This window comes from Lepus europaeus, chromosome 19, assembly GCF_033115175.1.
Source record: "Lepus europaeus isolate LE1 chromosome 19, mLepTim1.pri, whole genome shotgun sequence".
Taxonomy (NCBI): Eukaryota; Metazoa; Chordata; class Mammalia; order Lagomorpha; family Leporidae; genus Lepus; species Lepus europaeus.
The window spans coordinates 4,378,061-4,402,584 of NC_084845.1; the positions used below are offsets into that span (position 1 = coordinate 4,378,061).

The 24,524-nt window shown below is 40.4% G+C and overlaps 1 protein-coding gene across 1 annotated transcript; it reads left to right on the top strand.

Annotated features, from left to right (window-relative positions):
- Positions 1-4,140: 4,140 nt before the first annotated feature.
- On the top strand, positions 4,141-4,983 carry LOC133748704 (vomeronasal type-1 receptor 4-like). The gene has a single exon (XM_062177638.1). It carries the CDS (start codon positions 4,141-4,143, stop codon positions 4,981-4,983), a length of 843 nt encoding a protein of 280 aa, XP_062033622.1.
- Positions 4,984-24,524: the final 19,541 nt, after the last annotated feature.

Genomic DNA, 24,524 nt, shown 5'->3' on the forward strand with positions numbered 1-24,524 from the left:
GTATCACCTCCCCCATCAGAATGGCTGAAATCCAAACACAGAGAGTAACAAATGCTGGCGAGGATGTGGAAATACGGGAACACTTATACACTGTTGGTGGGAATGCATATTAAGGAAGCCACTGTGGAAAACAGTACAGTATAGAGATTTCTTGGAAAACTAGAAATAGACTTGCCATACAATCCAGCTGTCCTACTTCTGAGCATGTATCCAATAGACATTATTCACTGCATCAAAGAGACAGCTGCATTTCCATCTTTTTAGCAGCACTGTTCACAACAGCCAACACATGTAATCAGTCAATGTGTCAATATTACAGAAATGGATAAAGAAAATGTGACATACATACACAATGGAATATTATTCATCTATAAAAAGATGAAATTCTATCATTTGCAACAAAATGCATTGAACTGCAGAACATCATGCTGAGTAAATAAGGGACACAAAATCACCAATATCACCTGTTTTCCCTTATATGTGAGAGAAAATTAAGAAAAAAATAAAAAGATATATCACAGTAAATGTATTATTTTCATGTCATATTTGTGGCAGAAAGAGTCTGAAGTTATGAAAAATCAAGCAGGGACCCCCAGCAACAGTCTGATATAGAGCACAGGGAGGAACCACACTGTGCATTGTCCAGGGTCATGCATCTTTTTTTATTTAGTAAATATAAATTTCCAAAGTACAGCTTATGGATTACAATGGCTTCCCCCCCATAACTTCCCTCCCACTCGTGCCCCTCCCATCTCCTGCTCCCTCTCCCATTCCATTCACATTAAGATTCATTTTCAATTCTCTTTATATACAGAAGATCGATTTAGTATATATTAAGTAAAGATTGCATCAGTTTGCACCCACACAGAAACACAAAGTGTAAAATACTGTTTCACAACTAATTATAGCATTACTTCACATTGGACAACACATTAAGCACAGATCCCACCTGAGAAGTAAGTACACAGTGACTCCTGTTGTTAACAATTTGACACTCTTGTTTATGGCGTCAGTAATCTCCCTAGGCTCTAGTTATGAGTTGCTGAGGCTATGGAAGCCTTTAGAGTTCGCTGACTTTGGTCTTATTCCGATAGGGTCATAGTCAAAGTGGAAGTTCTCTCCTCCCTTCAGAGAAAGGTACCTCCTTCTTTGATGGCCCCGTTCTTTACACTGGGATCTCACTCCAAGAGACATTTCATTTAGGTCTTCTTTTTTTTTCCAGAGTGTCTTGGCTTTCCATGCCTACAATACTCTCATGGGCTCTTCAGCCATATCTGAATGCCTTAAGGGCTGATTCTGAGGGCAGAGTGCTATTTAGGACATCTGCCATTCTATGAGTCTGCTGTGTAACCCGCTTCCCATGATGGATCATTCTCTCCCTTTTTGATTCTATCAGTTAGTATTAGCAGACACTAGTCTTGTTTGTGTGATCCCTTTGACTCTTAGACCTATCAGTGTGATCAATTGTGAACTGAGTTTGATCACTTGGACTAGTGAGATAGCATTGGTACATGCCACCTTGATGGGTTTGTATTGGAATCCCCTGGCACGTTTCTAACTCCACCATTTGGGGCAAGTCCGATTGAGCATGTTCCCAAATTGTACATCTCCTCCCTCTCTTATTCCTACTCTTATATTTAACAGGGATCACTTTTCAGTTAAATTTAAACACCTAAGAATAATAGTGTGTTAATTACAGAGTTCAACCACTAGTACTAGAACAAAACAAAACAAAAATACTAAAATGGATAAAGTATTACATTGTACATCAACAGTCAGGACAAGAGCTGATCAAGTCACTGCTTCTCATAGTGTCCATTTCACTCCCACAGGTTTCCCCTTTGGTGCTCAGTTAGTTGTCACCGATCATAGAGAACATAAGGGTCATGGATCTAAAGTCTCGCTTGGGAACTGGCAGCTATTAGATAACAACATAGGAAAAAGCAGTCGGTATTTCCTTCCAAACAAATGCAAATTTTAGCTTATATGTTACCTTTTCTCAAACTATGCAATCAATCAAGACTGCCAACAATTAAGCATAAAGAAAACATGGGGAGAGAAAACCGTGATACACATTCCAATGTACTAAGTTGAGGAGGTAAGATGGCTGATGTGGTAGTTAAGGGAAACATGATCACAAAACATTCCTGCTATGTCATAGCTTCTCTGGGGCGCTCACATACTTGTGAATGTCTATGGATGTTATTCTCTTTAGCTTCCTGTGTTTATGGGAGATTAGAATGAAAGGAAAATACTGGTAAAACATTTTTACTATAAAACCCCCATGTTCTCTACGATTCCAAACAGACTATCTTTGAGTGTCAGACAAATCCATGGCTTCTCATGTAAGCTATGCTCATCACGTTCTCCACTGCACCTGTGTATCTGAGAACCTTTCTCAGGAGCATTCTCCCCATTGCTGCACTTAGGGGTCTGAAGTTATGGGAAGAACTCAAACTGGAGTAGAAAGAAATCTATATGAATCCAGGGAGACACAGGAGCTTTGCTGTCAGTCCCTCCCATGTCAGACTCAGGATCTCTTGCTCCCTCCAGGTCAGACCCTGTCTGCTCCAGGGAGCTGAGAACAGGAAGAGCCACTTTCAAAGACTTTCCCAGCCTCTTTGGAGATTGTAACTACAGGGTGTAATTGTTTTCTTTAATTAGCAAGAGGCAAAGTTTGCACAAATATCTTTCATATCCAATTTTATTTTCACTGCAGCTGCAAGGTGAAAAGATAATTGCAGCTCTGCAGGGAGGTGAGGCCACAGGCACATACCATTTTTAGTGTTCCAGCTGCCTCCAGCCCATCCAGTACTGACTGGGGTTACCTTCACGCAGAGGACTGCAGGCAGCTGATAGAAATTGGAGATTTTCTTTGTCAGTGAGAAAGAGTGAAGTTTCAGGTGAAGAGGCAATCAGGAGTCTGGGTGAGTGATAAGGTGAGAAATGGGATTCTCCTGTGTTTGCACCTGGTCCTGTGCCCCAACCTTAGGAAACAGGAAGGATTCTGAGATGTGGACTGAGCTAGGACAGGGACGTCCTACACCCTACTCCAGTCCCTGATGGCTCCTAAAGTAATTTGGTGTCATCCACAGTGATATGATTCTTCGTGTTTAATAAAACAAAATCATGAAATCTGCTGTCCAATGTCTGTATGTATTGCAGTTCCAAAATAAATCTGGTGTTCAGCCTACCGTGGGAGTCACAGACCCATAATTCCTAGAGATGCGCCTGTAGAACTGAACATACTGTGATCTAGAAAAGTCAAAACTAAATGATTCTTTCAATTCTGGGCTGACACTGTGGGCCTAAGTGGCAGCTGCTGGAATAGACATGCTTTTTCTAACTCTGTTGTATGAACTACTCAATGGATACAGTGATATTTCCTATGGAAAATACTCATGTTCCCAGATTTAGTAAGATTTTTTTATCTTCACATAAGCGCAGACTTTTTTTTTTTTAAAAGTGCTATGCTGTAATGATGAGTTTCAAATGGCAACTTTCAGGTTCCCTGCATCTTAATAAGATACTTGAATGTAAATAATTATTGATGCGTGCTTATCCAGCAAACTCTCATGCATAAAGGTAAGCTAATACACAGAAAATGATGAAACAAATACCAGCAGTCTAAGATCAATTGACCAGGCATGAAAATAGAAAGGTGTACATATGTGTCATTTGAAGAACACAGCTAAGTAGCTCTGCTAGAATAACGATGCTTTTAATTTGAGTGCTTTAGGACAGGCCCAGGCAGGTTCAATATTCCACTTTGAGCATAAAATAAAGCTTAAATTTGGACACATCACTAAGCTGAAGCTGCCTGTGTGAGCATTTTATTTCCAATGAAATGAATCCTGCTACCTTCTCATGGAGTTATGAAGAACACAGGAATCAGTGCATGTGTCTCTTCATGTCTGTAATTAGCAATGTGTAAATAGCCTTAAAGATCATATATCCAAGTCTTTGGAAACATGTTCAAAATATTAATCAGTTATGATTAGGTGTGAGCTGATGCAAACAGAGATTATGTGAACAGAGAAAACTGAATTTCAGTTGATATTAATCCATGGAGCTCATGCCCCATCTCCCATACAGGAATCTCAGGCTCAGAGACAATAATCAGACATTGGAGGTGATGGGATGGCTACTGGAGATTTGACAATGGGGATGATCTTCTTATCACAAACTCTTACAGGAATCCTGGGGAACGTCTCTCTTCTTTCCCATTATCTCTATCTCTACCTCACAGGATGCAAGTTTAGGTCCACAGATTTGGTCATCAAACACCTGACTGTAGCCAACTGCTTAGTCATTCTCTCTAGAGGAGTCCCCCAAACCATGGCAGCTTTGGGGATGAAGCATTTCCTCAGTGATACTGGGTGCAAGCTTGTGTTCTATGTGCACAGAGTGAGCAGGGATGTGTGTATTTGCAGCACCTGCCTCTTGAGCATCTCCCAGGCCATCACCATTAGCCCCAGGAACTCCAAGTGGGCAGAGCTTAAACTAAAAGCTCACAAGTACATAAGCCCCTCCACTATTTCCTGCTGGATGCTGTACATAATACTAAATGTCATGGTGCCTGTGTATATGACTGGCAAAATGAAAGACAATAATATCACAAAGAAAGTTGATCACGGATACTGTTATGCTATGAACTCTGGAAAACACTTAACATTGTTCCATGCAGCACATGTATTTTTTCAAAATGTTTTCTTCATACGTCTCATGCAGTGGTCCAGTAGCTTCATGATTTTCACCCTGTACAGACACAGGCAGCAGGTCCAATACATCCATGGGACCAACGTCTCCTCCAGGTCCTCCCCAGAGTCCAGAGCCACCTACAGCATCCTCACCCTAGTAAGCACCTTTGTGTCTTCTTGTGCACTCACCTTCATCTTTCACATTTGCGTGACTGTTTTAAAGAATCACAGTTTGTGGCTGGGTACACCTATGGCCTGGTTGCTGGGTGTTTCCCAGCTGTGAGCCCCTATATTCTCATGAGCCATGACTCCAGAGTACCCAGGCTCTGCTGTGACTACACAAGTAATACAGAATGCCCTACTTAGCATGAGCATGTAAACTGTATGCAAATTCACAGTTGGTAGTTCTTTATAATTTTAAAATTTTATTCATTCCTTTATTTACTTGAGAGACAGAGATGGAGCTTGTCATCATATGATTCACCTCCCAAATGTGTATCCCAGTCTTGTGTAGGGGGCAAAGATGGGAACCAGGAGCTCAATTGCTGGAGATATCACCACTGCCTCCTGGGGTCTGTGTAGGCAGAAGCTGCAGCTGGGGTCAGAGCTGAGTCTCAAACCAAGGCCCCTGCTCCTGGAGAAGGTCATGTGATCAGCATGTTAACTGCTGGGCCTAACACCAGCCTCCACAGTGTGTGGTCTGTACTCCTTAATCCCTCTCAAAGTCTAAGTGTGTCTCTTGAAACAGTCCCATACCACAGTGTGCTGGACCAATAGCTAGAATTTCTGGTCTAAAATAAGCAATACATGGATTCATAATTAAAGCTGAATTCCTATGTAGTTCTCACAAAAATTCTTGAAATATGGACAATGACTAGTGTGCCAGCCTCTGGAAGAAATGTGAGGATTATGAACAAGTCATGAGTGTCACCTGAATCTGACATAATGGATTTATTCAGAAATTAACATGCTACGGGAATGTATAATCAGCTCCACAAAGCAGGAGCAGCATTTCAGGTGGGCTTTGAAATACAGACGAGGAAGAAAGCTCCCGTGGAGCAAAGATTAGTGTGGAATTCATGGCTCTGGCCCCATGAATGTCACATGTTCTGTACATCTCTTTAATAAGATCCAAGTGAATTCACTATGAAATGTGAATTTTATCAATAGTCTTTATGGTTAATGTAAATGCATATATTTTTTTACAGTGCAGGACTACAGGGAAAATAATGTTCTGTATATATCTGCAAATAAAAATGTAACAGAAAATATTTTTATTGTTTTCACCATACAGAAATGATATATGTTTGAGGAGATAGATATATTTACCTTGTTTTGAAGAATACACAGTGTATGTATCAAAACAGCATATGATACCAGTAAATATATACAATGCTCTTTGTCAAATAAAAATTAAAAAAATGACTTAAAAATCCTACATGGGCATGCATACATATATATAAGAATGAATTCATCTTCTTGTGTGTCCTCATTCCGTACTTCCCATTGTCTTACTCTAATTTGTTCTAGGTTTCTAAATCTCTATTTTACTTATTTTCCTAGCAGATGGTATAATTACCTGATTATAATTACTTGGAATGATTTTCCTTTTTGTGTTTTAATCCTTATATTGTAGATATACACGTGTACCTCAAACCTTTCTTGGAAAATGGAGTAAAAATAAGTTTCTTTTGATGCTAAAATTTTCTTAAATTCATGCCTAGAATTTTCTTGACACACATTTTCCCCAATTTTTCTGAAGCCCCTGTTGGCATGGATTTCACAATTCTAACCTTGGTGGGAGGATCTTGTCTTATATTAGTTGTGAATTTATCCACACTATTTCAGTTGTAGGTTACTAATTAGCATTGCTGAGTAAGATTCTACCTTGTGAAAGTTTACTTCTGTTCAGTTATTTTTAAGTCAGCTCCATGAAATACTTCCAAAATGTTTTTTCTTTTTCTATTATTTTTAACTAATTTTTAAATTTTATTTTGTTTAAGGAATACAACTGCATGCATTTATACATACAGATTTGGGAACATGGTGATTCTTCCCGCTACCCCACCTCCCTCCATTTACTATCCCACTCCCATCCTCTACAGAGATCAATTTTTCATTTAATTTTTATATTCATAAAATTAACTCTACACTAAGAAGAGCGTTCACTGATAAATATGAAGAAAAATATCAAACAAACAAAAGTGTTGTTTCTTGACAATCAAGGCAAAAGCTTTTCAAAATCAATGCATCTCAAAGTGCCAGTTTCACCTCTATATATTATCAATGTTTTTAAAAATTCTATGCATTTATTAGAGGGGCTCTATTACAGAAATAGAGAGGCAGAGAGAGAGAGGTACTCCATCTGCCAGTTCACTTCCCAAATGGATGCAATGGCTGGAGCTGAGCCAATCTGAAGCCAGGAGTCAGGAGCTTCCTCCAGATTTCCCATGTGGGTGCAGAAGTCCAAGGACTTGAGCCAACTTCCACTGCCCTCCCAGGCCAGAGCAGAGAGCTGGATCGAAAGTGGAGCAGCCAGGACTTGAACCGGCACCCATATGGGATGCCAGTGCTGCAGGCTGGGGCTTTAACCTACTGCACCACAGTGCTGGCCGCCATTCCCTTCTTTTTAATTCTATCAATTAGTATTAGCAGACATTGCTCTTATTTATGTGATCCCTTTGACACTTAATCTGATCTTTATGATCAGTTATGAACTTAAACTGGTCACTTTAACCAGTAAGATGGCATTGGTACCTGCCAACTTAATGGGATTTGCATTCCCTTGGCAAGTTTTTAGCTTTAGCCTTAGGGTTAAGTCTCAAGGAACTTGTGCTGAATTGTACATCTCCTCCTTCTCTTATTCCCACTCTTATTTCTAACAGGATCAATTTTTAGCTGGGTTTAAACACATAAGAATAATTCTGTGTTAATTAAAGAGTTCAACCAGTGGTATTAAGTAGAAAAAGAAAATACTAAAAAGAATAAAATAGTAAGTGAACTGTTCCTTGACAGTTAGAACAAGGGCTGATCAAGTCACTGTTTCTCATAGTGTCAGTTTCACTTCTACAGGTTTCCTTCTAGGTGCTCAGTTGTCACAGATCAGGGAGAACATATGATATGTGTCCCTTTGGGACTGGCTTACTTCACTCAGCATGTTTTCTAGATTCCACCATTTTGTTACAAATGACCGGATTTCATTTTTTTTTTTTTTTACCGCTGTGTAGTATTCCATAGAGTACATATCCCATAATTTCTTTATCCAGTCTTCTGTTGATGGGCATTTAGGTAGATTTCATGTCTTAGCTATTGTGAATTGAGCTGCAATAAACACTGAGGTGCAGATGGCTCTTTTATTTGCCAATTTAATTTCCCTTGGGTAAAGTTCGATGAGTGGGATGGCTGGGTCGTGTGGTAGGGCTATATTCAGGTTTCTGAGGAATCTCCAAACTGTCTTCCATAGTGGCTTTACCAGTTTGCATTCCCACCAACAGTGGATTAGTGTCCTTTTCCCCCCACATCCTCTCCAGCATCTGTTGTTAGTTGATTTCTTTATTTTTTTTTAATTTGACAGGTAGAGTTGTAGACAGTGAGACAGAGAGACAGAGAGAAAGGTCTTCCTTCCATTGGTTCACTCCCCAAGTGGCTGCCATGGCTGGCACTGTGCTGATTTGAAGCCAGGAGCCAGGAGCTTCTTCCTGATCTCCCATGCGGGTACAGGGTCCAAGCACTTAGGCCATCCTCCACTGCCCTCCCAGGCCACAGCAGAGAGCTGGGCTGTAATAGGAGCAACCGGGACTAGAACCTGGCACCCATATGGGATGTCGGCGCTGCATGCAGAGGATTAACCAAGTGAGCCATGGCACTGGCCTAGTTGATTTCTGTATGTAAGCCATTCTAACTGGGGTCAGGTGAAACCTCATTGTGGTTTTGATTTGCATTTCCCTGGTGGCTAGTAACCCTGAACATAATTTCATGTGTCTGTTGGCCGTTTAGATTTTCACTTTTGAAAAATGTCTATTGAGGTCCTTGGCCCCTCTCTTAAGTGGGTTGTTTGTTTTGTTGTTGTGGAGTTTCTTGATCTCTTTGTAGATTCTAGTTATTATTCCTTTATCAGTTGTATAATTTGCAAATATTTTTTTCCCATTCTGTTGGTTACCTCGGCACTTTCCTGTCTGAGAAACACTAACTTTTAAAACTTTTGTGGATGGAAGTTTCTTTGCTGCATTCCTACTTCTAAGATTCCATGGGGGAAGGGGTGCTAGGTACAGACAGACTAAAAGTTCCCAGCACTGTAGGGATACCCATGGTGCATACATGGGCACAAAACAGACAAGACTCAGGCTCAGGCTTTCCCTTGGAGACAGAAGTGAAAGGAGAGGGAAGCAGAGCCTTACTGGGAAGAGATGAAAAATGAAACCTTCTCTTTACTCTGCCCAGCCCTCCAGGACACCTTGTATTCTCACACTCTTGTCCTGCAGACAGTGTGACCCTGCTGGGGATGGCCAGTATCTACTATAAGTACAAATGCAATACCCTCCATCAGCAGTCACATGTCACATTCTGCTACTCACAGAAAGTAGCCCTAGTAGAAGCTGGATTGAGTGTAGACACTAACTGCAGAAATCTTATTAGGAAATACACTTTGAAAATAAACTATATATCATCAGCAAGAAATTCTTTACAAAATGGCTTTAAAGTTTGTATGATATCGATATATGGTAAGATCAAACCATTTATTTATGTAACCTGAAATGGTGAAAACAACAGATTTTACATAAAATATAATATTCTATGCAAAAAATGGATTATTGTAAGGATAAGTACTTTTCTAAACAATCATGGAAAACTTCCCAGAGTAGTAGAAATGCTATTCCTTTAAAGAGAGAAAAATACTGTGGATAGGAAATTAGGAATTAAGTTACTTCTTATTCAGCTACAGTCAAAGTGCATTAAATTTCATCTCAAAACAATAACACCACTGTCATCTGCAACTGTTCAGGCGGATCCTCACTCAGAATCCAAGGCCTACATCACAGAGTGATGAACGTGATCCAAAGATTCCAGAGTGGGAATCAGCTGACAGCAGCTGCAGGAACCCATGGGCTCCACCACCTGGTCTACCTGATAAGAGGTCTCATCAAGCCCTCCGTGGCCCCTCCACCATCCTCTGGCCTCCCTGTTTCCTATCCTCACATGCTCTTCAGACCATACATGTCCATTGGGCAAATATTCCACACATTGTGAAGCCCTAACTCCACTGTGATTGTATTTGGAGATGGGGGTCCTTTCAGAGGTAATTTGGGTCACATGAGGTGATGAATGTGGCTCTCAGGATTAACCTCCTGTGAGACTAAAACAGAGACCTCTCCACCATTCCCACCTCTATGAATAAACAAAGAAAAGATCAGGAGAGCACCTAGCCAGATGGAATCATTCACAAGTCAAAAGAAGACACTCCTGATATAACCTGCCATGCAGGCACCTTGGTCTTCAAGCTCTCACCTCCAGAACAATGAAAATATGTTGGTGTCTATTTATGTCTCCTGTAAGTGGTACTCTATTGTGGCAGCTCTATGGGATGAAGACAATCCCTTGGGAAATGCTCTGATAATTTCAGTTCCACAGTCTACTTCTCAGAATGTTTCCCAGATATATGTGTGAGCTGCTCTAATCATTTGTGTTTGTTCACATCTTTAATGTTATCTCAGTTGGGATTAGGAAATCATTGTAATTATCTATATATATACTTATATTTTTAGAAGAAATGCCCTATAAATTAGATTTTTAGATAATAAATTGGGTTCTGAAGATAAACATATATTGTGTACATAGACAGACATGAAAACAAATTAGCAATCGAACTGACATTTGTGGGGCTGGCACTGTGGCACAGCACATTAACGCCCTGGCCTGAAGTGCTGGCATCCCATATGGGCACCGGTGTGAGACCCGACTGCTCCATGTCCCATCCAGCTCTCTGCAATGGCCAAGGAAAGCAGTAGAAGATGGCCCAATTCCTTGGGCCCCTGCACCCATGTGGGAGACCTGGAAGAAGCTCCTGGGTCCTTGCTTTGGATCAGTGCAGCTCCGGCCTTTGTGGTCAATTGGGAAGTGAACCATTGAATGGAAGACCTCTCTCTCTCTCTCTGCCTCTCCTCTCTCTGTGTAAGTCTAACTTTCAGATAAATAAATAAATCTTTAAAAAAATTGACATTAGAGAAAAGGGATAAAATTTCATATATGTACATCAGATTTAAGTTTTTGACAAATATTTATTGCATGTGTTATAACTTTATGGAGTATAATATGAAAAATTATTTATTTACTCAGTATGTTAATTGCATCAAAGGCAAAGCAACAGAGGGAGAAAGCTGAGGGAGAGTGAGTTCCTCTTTCTCTTGGTCCACTCGCCAAATGGCCACAACAGCAAGTTCTGAGTCAGGATGAAGCCAGGTGCCTAAAACTCTAGTCTGGCTTCCCAAATGGGTACAGGGGCCCAACTCCTGGGCCACTTTGCATTACTTCTCAGCTGCATTAGCAGGAAGCTGGATCAGAAGCAGAGCACCCAGGACTGGAACAGACATTCTGAAATGGGATGCTGTGCTTTGCTTGCTGTTCCTTCTCTTCCTAGCAGGAGAGGGTGGGTGCAATATATTGCCAAATCAATGGAGAGCTTGGGTGATCTGAAAATACCACACCACTCCCTGCTAGACTTGACCGGTTGGGTCTGGCTAGTGCCTTTCTCAATGCCATGGAATTTCTCTTTCACTCTGTGTCCTCTTGTTTCTTTCCTTCTCTAACCTGACTTTGGCAGCATTAACAAAGACACTATATATGTGTTTCTTAGGAACTCTTATTGTTAGGGCTAGGTACAAGACAGACTGAAAATGCCTGGTACTGGAGCCAACACTGTGGCACAGTGAGTTGAACTGCTGCCTGCAGCACCGGCATCCCATATGGCAATTGGTTTGAGTTCCGGCTGCTCCATCTCCTCATCCAGCTCCCTGCTAATGTGCCTGGGAAGGCAATGCCCACTGCCTTGGTTGAAGAAAATCCATGCATAACTGCAAATAGGAATGAAATTTTGAAAATAAACAAACAAAATTGAACACCTTATATACTATCTTTTCCTTATACCTTATATTTTACTGATTTACAAATCTTGCCTTAACCGCAATACTTCTACTTGAGTCAAGTATTAATCAAATGTAAGTACATGATTTGAAAGATGTAACATTGAGATTCTGTCCCACCACATTTTGTCACATACTGCTTAGAGTTCTGTATTTTAGGGCACAATATAATGTTCAGTGATTCCCATGATAGGTGCAATTTCAATGTGGGTATAAAAGCAGATCCTGGCCTGTTGCTGTTTCATGCAGAAGCAAGTATCTTGTCTTTAAAACTCCTTTGGGGGCTGGCACTGTGATGCAGTAGGTTAATCTGCCTGTGGCACCAACATTCCATATGTGTGACAGTTCAAGTCCTGGCTGCCCCCCTTCTGATCCAGCTCTCTGCTATGGCCTGGAAAGCAGGAGAAAATGGCCCATGTCCTTGGGTCCCTGCACCTGCATGGGAGACTCGGAAGCTTCTTCCTTCAGATCAGACCTGCTCTGGCCGTTGCAGCCATTTGGGGAGTGAACAAGTGGATGGAAGACCTTTCTCTGTCTCTCCCTCTCGCTGGTTATAACTCTACCTCTCAAATAAATAAATGAAATCTTTTAAAAATAATTCATAATCTGTACATATCAAATCTTTTCACACATATGGGAACTTAATCCAAACAAATTTCTAAAGTAAAATATCAACAATGTAAAATGAAACCACAAGGCATGAACATAAAAATAAATGCCAGCATCATTTTAAGAATATTCTGTAGCATAATATGACCAGCCCTGATAGATTCAATTCTCCACTTTTTTCAAGAAAGTGTGAAACTGAGAAGAATCAATTCAATACCTTAGTCTACACAAGTGACTCCTTCCTTTACAGTGAAAATAGTGCTACTTATCTCACGGAGTTTTTTAAAAGATTTTATTTATTTATTTGAGAGGCAGAGTTACAGACAGAGGGAGAAATGGATAGAGGGGTTTTCCATCTGCTGGTTCACTCCAAATGACTGCAATGGTGGAGCCAGGCTGACCCAAAGCCAGGAACCAGGAGCTTCTTCCAGGTCTCCCACATGTGTGTAGGGAATCAAGCACTTGGGTCAACTTCCACCACTTCCCAGGCCATATTAGAGATCTGGATTGGAAGTGGAATAGCCGGGACACGAACCGGCACCCATATGGGAAGCCGGTACCACAGGTGGAGCTTAGCCCACTGCACAACAGCATCAGCTCTTCTCAGAGTTTTAAAGGACGTAAGGCATAGGCATGTTCTGCCTTCCTGTCAGTGATTCTTATTTTGTGAATGCTTATTAAAGGGACACAGTCAACTTTGGGATGCCTGGGAACTAGCGAAGCGTTGCAGTAAAAGTATCTAAGTGGAGACTAAGGGGAAGATGCTGTGTTTCAGTTTGCATGCCCCATGCAGCTCAGGCCTCTTCTTCCCCTGCAGGGCTCCCAGGCTCAGAAAACAAGCATCAGGCATCAGCAGCTGGTGAGATGGTCACCAGGGACGTGTCCATGGGCATAATCTACTTCTCAGAAACTCTCATAAGAATTCCGGGGAATTTCTCTCTTCTTTGCCATTATCCCTATTTCTATGTCACAGAGTGCAAGCTTAGGTCTACAGTCTTGATTCTCAAGAACCTGACTATAACCAGGTGCCTAGTCATTGCCCCTGAGAGAGTCCCCCAACAATGGCTCCTTGCAGGTTAAAAACATCATCACAGACTTTATAGGACAGCTGTTACTGAGAGAGAGTGAGAGAGATTGAAAGAAGAAAGCAAAGATAATTGCTGGGGAGAATTTGGAAAAAATGAATTATTGTACATAGTTGTGGGAATGTTAACTGGATGAAATGTTATGGGAAAATACCACAGCAGCTCCTTAAAAATTAAAAAAGGAATTATCAGATGAGCCAGTAATCCCACTTCTGGGTATACAGGAAAAGGAAATGAAATGAGGATTTGGAGCCTTAATCAGCACTCATGCTCATGACTGCATGTTCACAATATCCAAGACACAGAAGCCACATAAATGCCCATTTTCAAGTGAATTGATAGATTGAGATGTGTAACACAGTGGAATTTTTTTTTACTTTAAAAAGAGGGAAATCTTGAAATTTACATCATGGATGAACATGGCGGACTCTGTGACAGTAAAATAAGCCAGAGATGCATGGACAGTCACTACATTATCCCACTTACTTACGAGAGGAATCAAAATAATAAATTCAAACTGTGGTGAGTACAGTGGTGGCTGTCAGGAGTTGTGGAGTGAGGAAAATGACAGGGATTCATCACATTGTTAAATGTCTCAAGACATTTTTTTTTTGACAGGCAGAGTTAGACAGTGAGAGAGAGACAGAGAAAGGTCTTCCTTTTTCCAATTGTTGACCACCAAATGGCTGCTACAGCTGGCGCGCTGCGCCAATCCAAAGCTAGGAGTCAGGTGCTTCCTCCTGGTCTCCCATGCGGGTGCAGGACCCAAGCACTTGGGCCATCCTCCACTGCCTTCCTGGGCCACAGCAGAGAGCTGGACTGGAAGAAGAGTAACCAGGAGTAGAACCAGGGGTGCTGGCACTGCAGGTGGAGATTAACCAAGTGAGCAGCAGTGCCGGCTGTCTCAATACATTTAATATGCAAGATGAAGAGGGCCTGGAATTCTGCCATCCAGCACAGTGACCGTGGCCAACAATATGGTATACCACACTAAAGTCATTAATAAGTGGGTAGAACTTCTGTGAGGTGCCCTTGCACAAATACAGGGATAATAACAACAAATGAAGAGACTGGAAGGAACTTTGGGGACGAAGAATAGGTTGATGTCTTCACAGGTACACATCTATGTCCAAGTGCATTAAACTATATATACTATATATGTACAGCAATATGGTGGTATGTAAAATTTGAAATGAGTCCATTTAAAAACTTCAAAGACATCAAAGTTTAAAAAGCATTCTTCACGTTAAACATTCCTCAGAAAAGTGCTGTATAAAAAATAGATGCCAGCCTGGTTACAGCTGGAATGTCCCTCTGGCTAAATGATAATGTAGTGTAACCACATAGTAACGTCTGATGAAAGAAATCCATATACACTACTGAATTATAAGTGAAAATTAAAAGTTTTAAATGAAATTGTTGATATACCCATAAAATTCTGCCAGAATTAATTTCTGTTAAAGTTGATGATAAGGGAAAAACAAAAGACGACTGAAATTTTAAATTCTGACATCGCCGCTGGCCCTGTGTACTCGCTCACGCTCGTGCAAAATTTTAAATTCCATAATGCTATTTTTAACTCTTTCTTAATAAGACAAGTACGATACCTAAGAAATAATATATACTCTAGTATATTATATTAATGTATTAACAGATATGTAAATATTTAAATAAATATTATGATTTTTATAAAATACTGGATGTTTACTGTTATTTAATATTTATAAAATAGTAGATATTGGGGCTGGTGCCGTGGCTCACTTGGTTAATCCTCCACCTGCAGCGCTGGCATCCCATACAGGCACTGGATTCTAGTCCTGGTTGCTCCTCTTTCACTCCAGCTTTCTGCTGTGGCCCGGGAAGGCAGTGGAGGATGGCCCAAGAGCTTGGGCGCCTGCACCCTCATGGGAGACCAGGAGAAGCACCTGGCTCCTGGCTTCGGATCAGCATAGCTCCAGCCATTTGGGGGGTGAACCAACGGAAAAAGGAAGACCTTTCTCTCTGTCTCTCTCTTACTGTCTAACTGCGTCAAATTAAAAAAAAATAGTAGATATTCAAAATTTATACTTATACAATATTCCGGAAATAATGTTTAAGATAATGAGGATTGTTATCATGCCAGATTTGGGCATTAAAAATCTCAAGACAAAAAACATGCAGGGAACTGTGGCACCTCTGTCCATCACTGAGCAAAGGGTCCCAAGCAACAGCTCGTAGCCTCCGGAAACCAAGTCTCCAAAGATGACTTGGTAGTTGGGGGTAATTAGGCAGTAGAACTGGGGAAAATCAAGGATTTGTTTCCACTAAAAACTAAAGGATAAATTTGAATTTATGTGGCATTTTCTCATTAATTACAAAATCAACCAAGATAACTAAAATTTTAAATATATATTAAATTATATATACTTATATATATTATATTGATATATATCATATATATATAGATAGATATAAAACTATGATAACTATTCAAGTTTGTTGAATTAAGGAGGCAATATGGCTTATCTGGTAAGGGAATTTAAACATTTCCTCGTTAAATCAAGGTTTCACTTATGAGGGCTCATTAACTTACTTTTTATTTATTTATTTTTATTTAACTTTTATTTAATGAATATAAATTTCCAAAGTACAGCTTATGGGTTACAATGGCTTCCCCCCTCCCAAAACTTCCCTCCCACCCACAACCCTCCCCTTTCCCGCTCCCTCTCCCCTTCCAATCACATCATGATTCATTTTCAATTCTCTTTATATAAAGAAGATCAGTTTAGTATATATTAGGTAAAGATTTCAACAGTTTGCCCCCATATAGCAACACAAGGTGAAAAAAAATACTGTTGGAGTACTAGTTATAGCATTAAATAAGAGTGTACAGCACATTAAAGACAGAGATCCTACATAATATTTTTTTTAAAAATTAATTAATTTTCTATGCCATTTCCAATTTAACATCAGTTTTTTTTCATTTCCAATTATCTTTATATACAGAAGATCGATTCAGTATATAATTAGTAAAGATCTCATCAGTTTGTACCCACACAGAAACACAAAGTGTAAAAATACTGTTTCAGTACTAGTTATAGCATCACTACACATTAGACAACACATTAAGGACAGATCCCACATGGGATGTAAGTACACAGTGACTCCTGCTGCTGACTTAACAATTTGACACTCCTGTTCATGGCGTCAGTAATCTCCCTAGGCTCTAGTCATGAGTTGCCAGGGCTATGGAAGCCTTTAGAGTTCGCTGACTTTGATCTTATTCCGATAGGGTCATAGTCAAAGTGGAAGTTCTCTCCTCCCTTCAGAGAAAGGTACCTCCTTCTTTGATGGCCCTGTTCTTTCCACTGGGATCTCACTCACAGAGATCTTTCATTTAGGTCTTCTTTTTTTTTTTCTTTTCCATGGTCTCTTGGCTTTCCATGCCTACAATACTCTCATAGGCTCTTCAGCCAGATCCAAATGCCTTAAGGGCTGATTCTGAGGCCAGAGTGCCATTTAGGACATCTGCCATTCTATGAGTCTGCTGTGTATCCCACTTCCCATGATGGATCTTTCTCTCCCTTTTTGATTCTATCAGTTAATATTAGCAGACACTAGTATTATTTGTGTGATCCCTTGGACTCTTAGACCTATCAGAGCTATCAATTGTGAACTGAAATTGATCACTTGGACTAGTGAGATAGCATTGGTACATGCCACCCTGATGGGATTGTATTGGAATCCTCCGGCACATTTCTAACTCCATCATTTGGGGCAAGTCTGATTGAGCATGTCCCAAATTGTACATCTCCTCCCTCTCTTTTTCGACTCTTAAATTTAACAGGGATCACTTTTCAGTTAAAATTTAAACACCTAAGAATAATAGTGTGTTAATTACAGAGTTCAGCCACTAGTACTAGAAAAACAACAACACAACAAATACTAAAAAAGGATAAAGTAGTACAATGTAATACTTTATCCTTTTTTAGTATTTGTTGTTGTCATTAACTCATTTTTTAAGAATTACTTACTTGAGAGGCACAGTTACAGACAAATCATGTAAGAGACAGAGAGAGGGAGATCTTCCACCCATTGGTTCATTCCCAAAATGGCCATAAAGGCAGACCTGGGCTGATTTGAAGCTAGGAGATTCTTCTGGATCTCCCACATGAGTACAAGGGCCCAATCAATTGGGCCATCTTCTATTGCTTGCCAAGGCATATTAGCAGGGAGCTGGATTTGAAGAGGAGTAGCCGGGACATGAACCAGCAGCCATAGAGCACGTCAGTGTCATAGGCGGAGGCTTAACTTACTGAGCCACAGCCCCAGCCCACATTAACTTCTGTATGTTTGTGGATATTATTCTCTTCAACTTCCTATATCTACCGGAGAAGAGAAAGAAAGCTAAATTGGGATAAAGAATGTTTTCCTATAAAACTCCCATAATCTCCTGCAATTCCAAACAGACTGTCATTGTTAACAAAGCCCCTGGTTTCTCATGTGTGCTGTGGTCATCAAGTTCTTCACAGAACTTGTTATCTGTGAAAGCCTCTCCCAGCTGCATCCTTAACTCTGCTATGCTCATCACATCAATGGTACTGAGCCTGGAGGTCTCAAGTTGGAGAGAACTCAGTCTTGTGAGGAAAGAAATCTACAAATGCTGGGAGACCCATGAGTCTCCTGCCACTCCCTCTGCTGGCAGACATCAGAATGTCCTGCTCCCTCCTGGCCAGATCCTGTCTGCCTCCAGGGAGCTGGGGAAATTTTGAGCCACTCACTTCAAAGACTTCACATTCTCCATGGAGATGATTACTATAGAGTTCTAATTGCTTTTGGTAATGAGCAAGAGGAAAAAAGTTTTCACAAATGTTCTCAGAACCCCAATTTTATTTTCACTGCATCTGCAGGTGAAAAGATAATTGCACCACTTCAGGGCGGTGAGGTCACAGGTGCACACCATTTCTAGTGCTGCAACTGCCTCCAGCCCACCCAATGCTGACTGTGGGGACCTTTGTGCCAACGCTTGTCCTGGAGGCTGAAAGAAACTGGGGACTTTCTATGTCAGTGCGAAGGAGAGAAGCTGTAAGCAAGGAGGCGTCTCTGGAGTCTGGGTGAGTGATTAAGTGGGAAAGGGGATTCTCCTGTACTTGCTCCTGGTCCTGTGCCCCAGCCTCACAGCAAGGAGGAAGTAATCTGGCTGGTGCTGTGGCTCACTTGGCTAATCCTCCGCCTGTGGCATCACACCCCAACCCCGGGTTCTGGTCCTGGTTGGGGCATCGAGTACTAGTCCCGGTTGCTCCTCTTCCAGTCCAGCTTTTATGTGGCCTGGAAGGGAAGAGGAGGGTGGCCCAAGTGCTTGGGTCCCTGCACCCACATGGGAGAGTGGGAAGAAGTACCCAGCTCCTGGCTTTGGATCAGCGCAGCACCAGCCATAGTGGCCATTTGGGGAGTGAACCAACAGAAGGAAGACCTTTCTCTCTGTCACTGTCTCTCTCTCACAGTCTAACTCTGCCTGGCAAAAAAATAAAATAAATAAATAAATAAGGAGGAAGGAATCTGAGATGTGTGCTGAAGAAGGTCAGGAAGACGGGGTCCTATACCCTACTCCAATCCTGGGGGCTCCTAATGTAATTCAGTGTAATCCACAATGACATTAGTTCTTGGTTTTAAAGAAATAATCCTGAAATCTGGTGTTGATGTATTTAAGGACTGCCATTCCTGTAAATCCTCTGTTCTGCCTATTGGATGGGAGTCATAGACTCCACTTTCAGAATCATCAGAGATGCTCATCTATCTGTCATGTGCTTATGATAAAATTTGTAAATCCCCACAGGAATCTTCTACTCCTGGAAGAAATCATGGATTCCTGGGGCAGTGGCTGAATAGCACGGTTTTCTTCTACTCTGTTGTCTGAATTCTCAATGGAGTCAGTGACAGTTTCCTACTGAAAACATCCTTGTACCGTGGAGATGGTGAGATTATTTCCACTCTTTACGTAAGGGAAACCACATGAGGCATGTCCTGTAGAGAAGGACATCACCTGGCTGCTGCCACTTATGAATGTGTCTTCCAGCGTTTGTTCTGAACAGAAATATTTTCATGTCATTCACAAACTCCACAGTTTCAAGTGACAAACTACACAGGATTGGACACCCTAGTTATTCCATGTTGCTTACATGCTCTAGTACTCAGTAACCTTCAGAAATCATATTTATGGAAAACTTAACCATTAATTAATGATTAGTTACAATAAAAGCATATGATATTAATGTAGTATTTAGTTTCCACCATACATTACTTCATCACATTTTCTCCTGCTCCACAGTCTACAACAGAACATGTGACCAGCACTTAGATATCAGTTTCTGATACTAATTAAATGCATGAACTTGTTTCTTAAACAAAATTTAAAAAAGTAAGGAAATAATAAGAGACAACTATTAGAAAATAAATCTGAAAAATAGATGAACTATTATGCATTTTTAAAAAAGCCAACTTTTGTTTGCATTGCCTTCCAAAGAATAGATTTGATTTAATAAAATACAATTTTTTAAAGAAAAACAAAAAGAATTTTACTCCTATGTTAATACATGTCAAGGGACCCTTTCTTTCCAAAAGGGTTGATAACACCAGTTCTTAGCAATAAACATAAGGCACTTGTTTAGATTACAATACCACTGCATTTTTCCACTTGTTTCTCTAACCCTGTTTTCTCCCCACAATATCATTGGAAATTCATACAATGAATGAGGCAAATGTGAGATGATCCAGTTGACACTACTCAGAGCAAGATAGTACAGTACAATGTTTTGGGGGTGATGTCTGGACATAAAATTAACACATTCAAGGTCCTCTGACGCCAGACAATGTATCCACTATCAAATAAACCTGAAAGAAAATAAAAGGTTTATTCAATAGTTCCAGTAAAATTGAATTGGAATACAATATACATGTTGGGAACTTAGCTCTTCATGGGTGACATCTGCATTTAAAGTTCTGGGTACATATGAATATTCACTCTAAGACAGTCTACATCAGTTGAACATTATCAAGACAAATAGATGAAGTTCATTTCAATATACAGTTGAGTTTAGACAAAATTCACACAAACTCCCCCAATTAAATGGCTGGTGCCTCCTCCAAACACCTCATTAGTGGCAGAGGTAGCACTAGTGTTCTTTCCCAACAATTAAGAACTTCAGTTGCCACTCATAGGAGAAGTTCAAAAAAAGTTTGTTTTCTTACCATCTGTTAAAGATGTTCCTGAGACAGGGCCAGTTAATAAAACAAATCAAAGCACTGTAGTTTAGCTTCTACTTCTCTTTACATCACTAAACTGTTAGACTGGAATGTGGAATGCAGTTCATCTACTGTGAAAGCTTGATATTAGCACCACTGTTCAAGTCGGTAAAAGGATCAGGTCTTCTAAAAAGTCCCTTTAGAGAGTATACTTTCTATAAACTAACAGTACCACAAAAAGTCAATTATACATACAGTGGATTCATTTTACTTCATCTTATTTGCTCAGATCTTGCAAAGGCAATGAGAATACTGAGCCTGAGGCTAGTTCTCAGGATACAGGTTTAACGTGTTAAGGCTCATTTTCCAATCAAAATATCAGTTTATAGTTTTCCTTTCAAATTATGAATTACATTCATAGTACCTGCCACTATCCTAGCCCTCAATGAATATTAATACAGGAACAGCATTCTACTTCATTATGGAGTTCCTTGACACCAGCTTGCACCCAATATCTCATTCTAAAAATCTCCCATCTCCACTAGCCTTAGAGCACATTGCATTGCCTCGGGCTTGCACCTCTGTTTCCACCTGTGTATTTTCACGGACGCCCAACAGAGATTAGTTGAAATATTCAAACAACTGTTTTCCAAAACAATTTATTACATCATATTTGGTACCTTATGTTTGACAACAAAAAAGAAATTACATCAGTAACTGCAGGAAAAAGAAGCTGGTCTGTCATTGGAAAAAACACCGTGGGCCCTTTAAAAATTACACTCTTGGGTTTGCTTGAAACAACTGAGCAAGAAATATATTCTTAGAAATGTAGGGCTTCAAGTATTACAAACCTGTGACACTGTGGAAAAATTCCAGAGGTATCTAAACTGCAGCACTTTTTTTCTGCATATTGTGAACAAGGCCTGCTGAGGTTTTTAATTATTGGTCTCTTGATCAGTCATACCATGGTAATCAGGAGTTCTGCTCTTTAACTTCAAGCCATGGTAGATTTTCTTTTTTTTCACTCTTGGGTGAAAAATTCATGCTTGCTAATTAGTTGGTGCCACAATGCAGTGCAATAAAATACAACTTTCAAGGAATACATCAGACAAATACTATAATCAGTTGATTTACATCTTCAAAAGAGACAAAAATGTTTAATCAATACTTAGGTTGGCTTATGCTGTAAATCATTATGTATAGAGTTAAACTTGCATTAATTGCTAAAATAAAATACTTCTAGTCTACACTAAATTGACAATGCAATGAAATATGCATGAGTATGTGTTATTTGAAGAACACAGCTAACTCTTTTCATAAGAATAGCAAGATGGTTAAACAACCTACATTTTTTAATAGATCAACCATGATCAATTCACCACATTACACATTAGAAAGTTAAAATTTAGAAAAATGGCTGTTACCTAAGTGAAAATATTATTTCAAATGAAATGGAGACTGGTGCCTTTCATGCAGTTGTTAATACAACAATTACTCAAAATCCCATTTCATATAGCATATTTTGTAAGTAGCCCTAACAGTCACATACTCAATTCTTTTGAAACATGATATAAAGAAACATATTTAGCAGCTATTTCTAAATGTGAAGTGATGTAATAGAGAATACTGTGAATAGAGATTGCTGAATTTGGTTGATATTAATACATGTAACTCTTCCTTCATTTCCTATACAGGAATCTCAGGATCAGAGATAATAATTGGGCACGGAGAGCTGATGGGATGGTCAGCAGAGACTGGACAATGGGGACAATGTACTTATCACAGACCATCACTGGAATCCTGGGGAATTTCTCTCTTCTTTCCCATTATTTCTATCGCTACTTCACAGGATGTAAGTTTAGACTCACAGATTTGATCATCAAACACCTGACTGTAGCCAACTGCTTAGTCATTCTCTGTAGAGGAGTCCCCCAAACCATGGCAGCTTTGGGGATGAAGCATTTTCTCAGTGATATTGGGTGCAAGCTTGTGTTCTATGTGCACAGAGTGAGCAAGGATGTGTCCACTGGCACCACCTGCCTGTTGAGTATCTCCCAGGCCATCACCGTCAGTCCCAGGAACACTCTGTGGGCTGAGCTCAAAGCAAAAGCTCCCAAGTACATTGGGTCCTGCAATATCCTCTGCTGGATGGTGAACCTGATACTAAATGTCATGGTGCCCATGTTTGTGACTTCCGGGAACAGGAGTGATGAAAACATCACAAAGAACACTGATTATGGATACTGCTATTCTGTCAAAAGAGACAGATCCACACAGTCCTTGTATGTTGCACTGCTGTTATTACGAGATGTTTTCTTTGTGGCACTCATGGTATGGGCAAGTAGCTTCATGGTTTTCACCCTGAACAGGCACAGGCAGCAGGTCCAATACATCCGTGGGACCAACGTCTCCTCCAGGTCCTCCCCAGAGTCCAGAGCCACCCACAGCATCCTTGTCCTGGTGAGCACCTTTGTGTCTTTGTGCACTCTATCCTCCATCTTTCACATTTGCTTGACTGTTTTAAGCAATCCCAGTATGTGGCTGGTAAACACCTCTGCACTAATTGCTGGCAGTTTCCCTGCTGTGAGCCCCTACATTCTCATGAGCCATGACTCCAAGGTACACAGTCTCTGCTGTGCCTGCACCAGGAACACACAATCCCCAGGTTAGCTAGAATACAAAGTTTATGAATATTCACAGTAGATTGTTCTCAGTAAGATTTTCATTTCATTAATTCACTAATTAATTTACTTTGTACACAATGGAACAGGAGACAGAGATAGAGCCCAATATTCCATGATTTACACCCAAATGCCTGTATTAGCTGTTCTCAGGCACAAACACTGGGAGCAAGGAACTCTATTCGGGGCTACTAAAATTACTGTGCCATTGTCTCTGCCTCCATTGTCTGTATCAGCAGAAAGCCTGGGTCAGCAGTAGAGGTGGGTATTGTGCCCTGGTAACTCTGATGTTTGATGTGGCAATTTTATCTGGGCTCTTAACCAACCGGCCAAACACCTTCCATTGCAAGCATAAGCACTTCATGCACTAATCCATCCAAGAATGTAAGCACATTTCTGAAGTCATCCCAATATCATAGTGTGGGTAACAAGACAACATTGTGACATGGGGGTAAATTTCACATTGGTGCCAGTTCATACACAGATTGCTGCACTTCTAACCCAGCTCCCTGCTAATGGGCTGAGAAAGCAGAGGTTGATGGCTAGAAGGCTTGGGTCCCTGTCACCCATATAGGAGACCTGGATGAAGACCTGGCTCAAGACTTCAGCTTGCCTTAGCCCTGGACATGGAACCATTTGGGTAGTAAACCAGCCGCTGGAACGTCTCTCTCTCTCTCTCTCTCTCTCTCTCTCTCTCTCTCTCTCTGTCTCTCCTTTCTGTTTTACCCCTTACCCCTAGTAACTCTGCCTTTCAAATAAATACATGTTTCAATTTTAAAATAAAGAATTTTCTTTTAAGTAATAAATGTGAATTACTATGTAATTGTCACATTAATTCCTATATTATGGAAATGTTATTAATGTTCCTTGCTCCAAAGAAATGTGGATATTTTGGAGAGCTATGGGTGTCCCCTAAATCTGATGTAATGAATTTGGCTGAAATGAACAAGTTCTGAGAACATAATAAAATCTCCCTTTATAAAGAAGTGGTAACAAGTGTTGGGAGAATTTGGAGAAAAGTGAATTCTTGTACATTCTGATAGGAATATAATTTGGATGGAACCATTTGGAAAAAAGCATGGCAGTGGCTCA

Excerpts from the sequence above, each read along its gene's own strand:
- LOC133748704 (XM_062177638.1), top strand. The coding sequence starts at position 4,141 with ATGGCTACTGGAGATTTGACAATGGGGATGATCTTCTTATCACAAACT.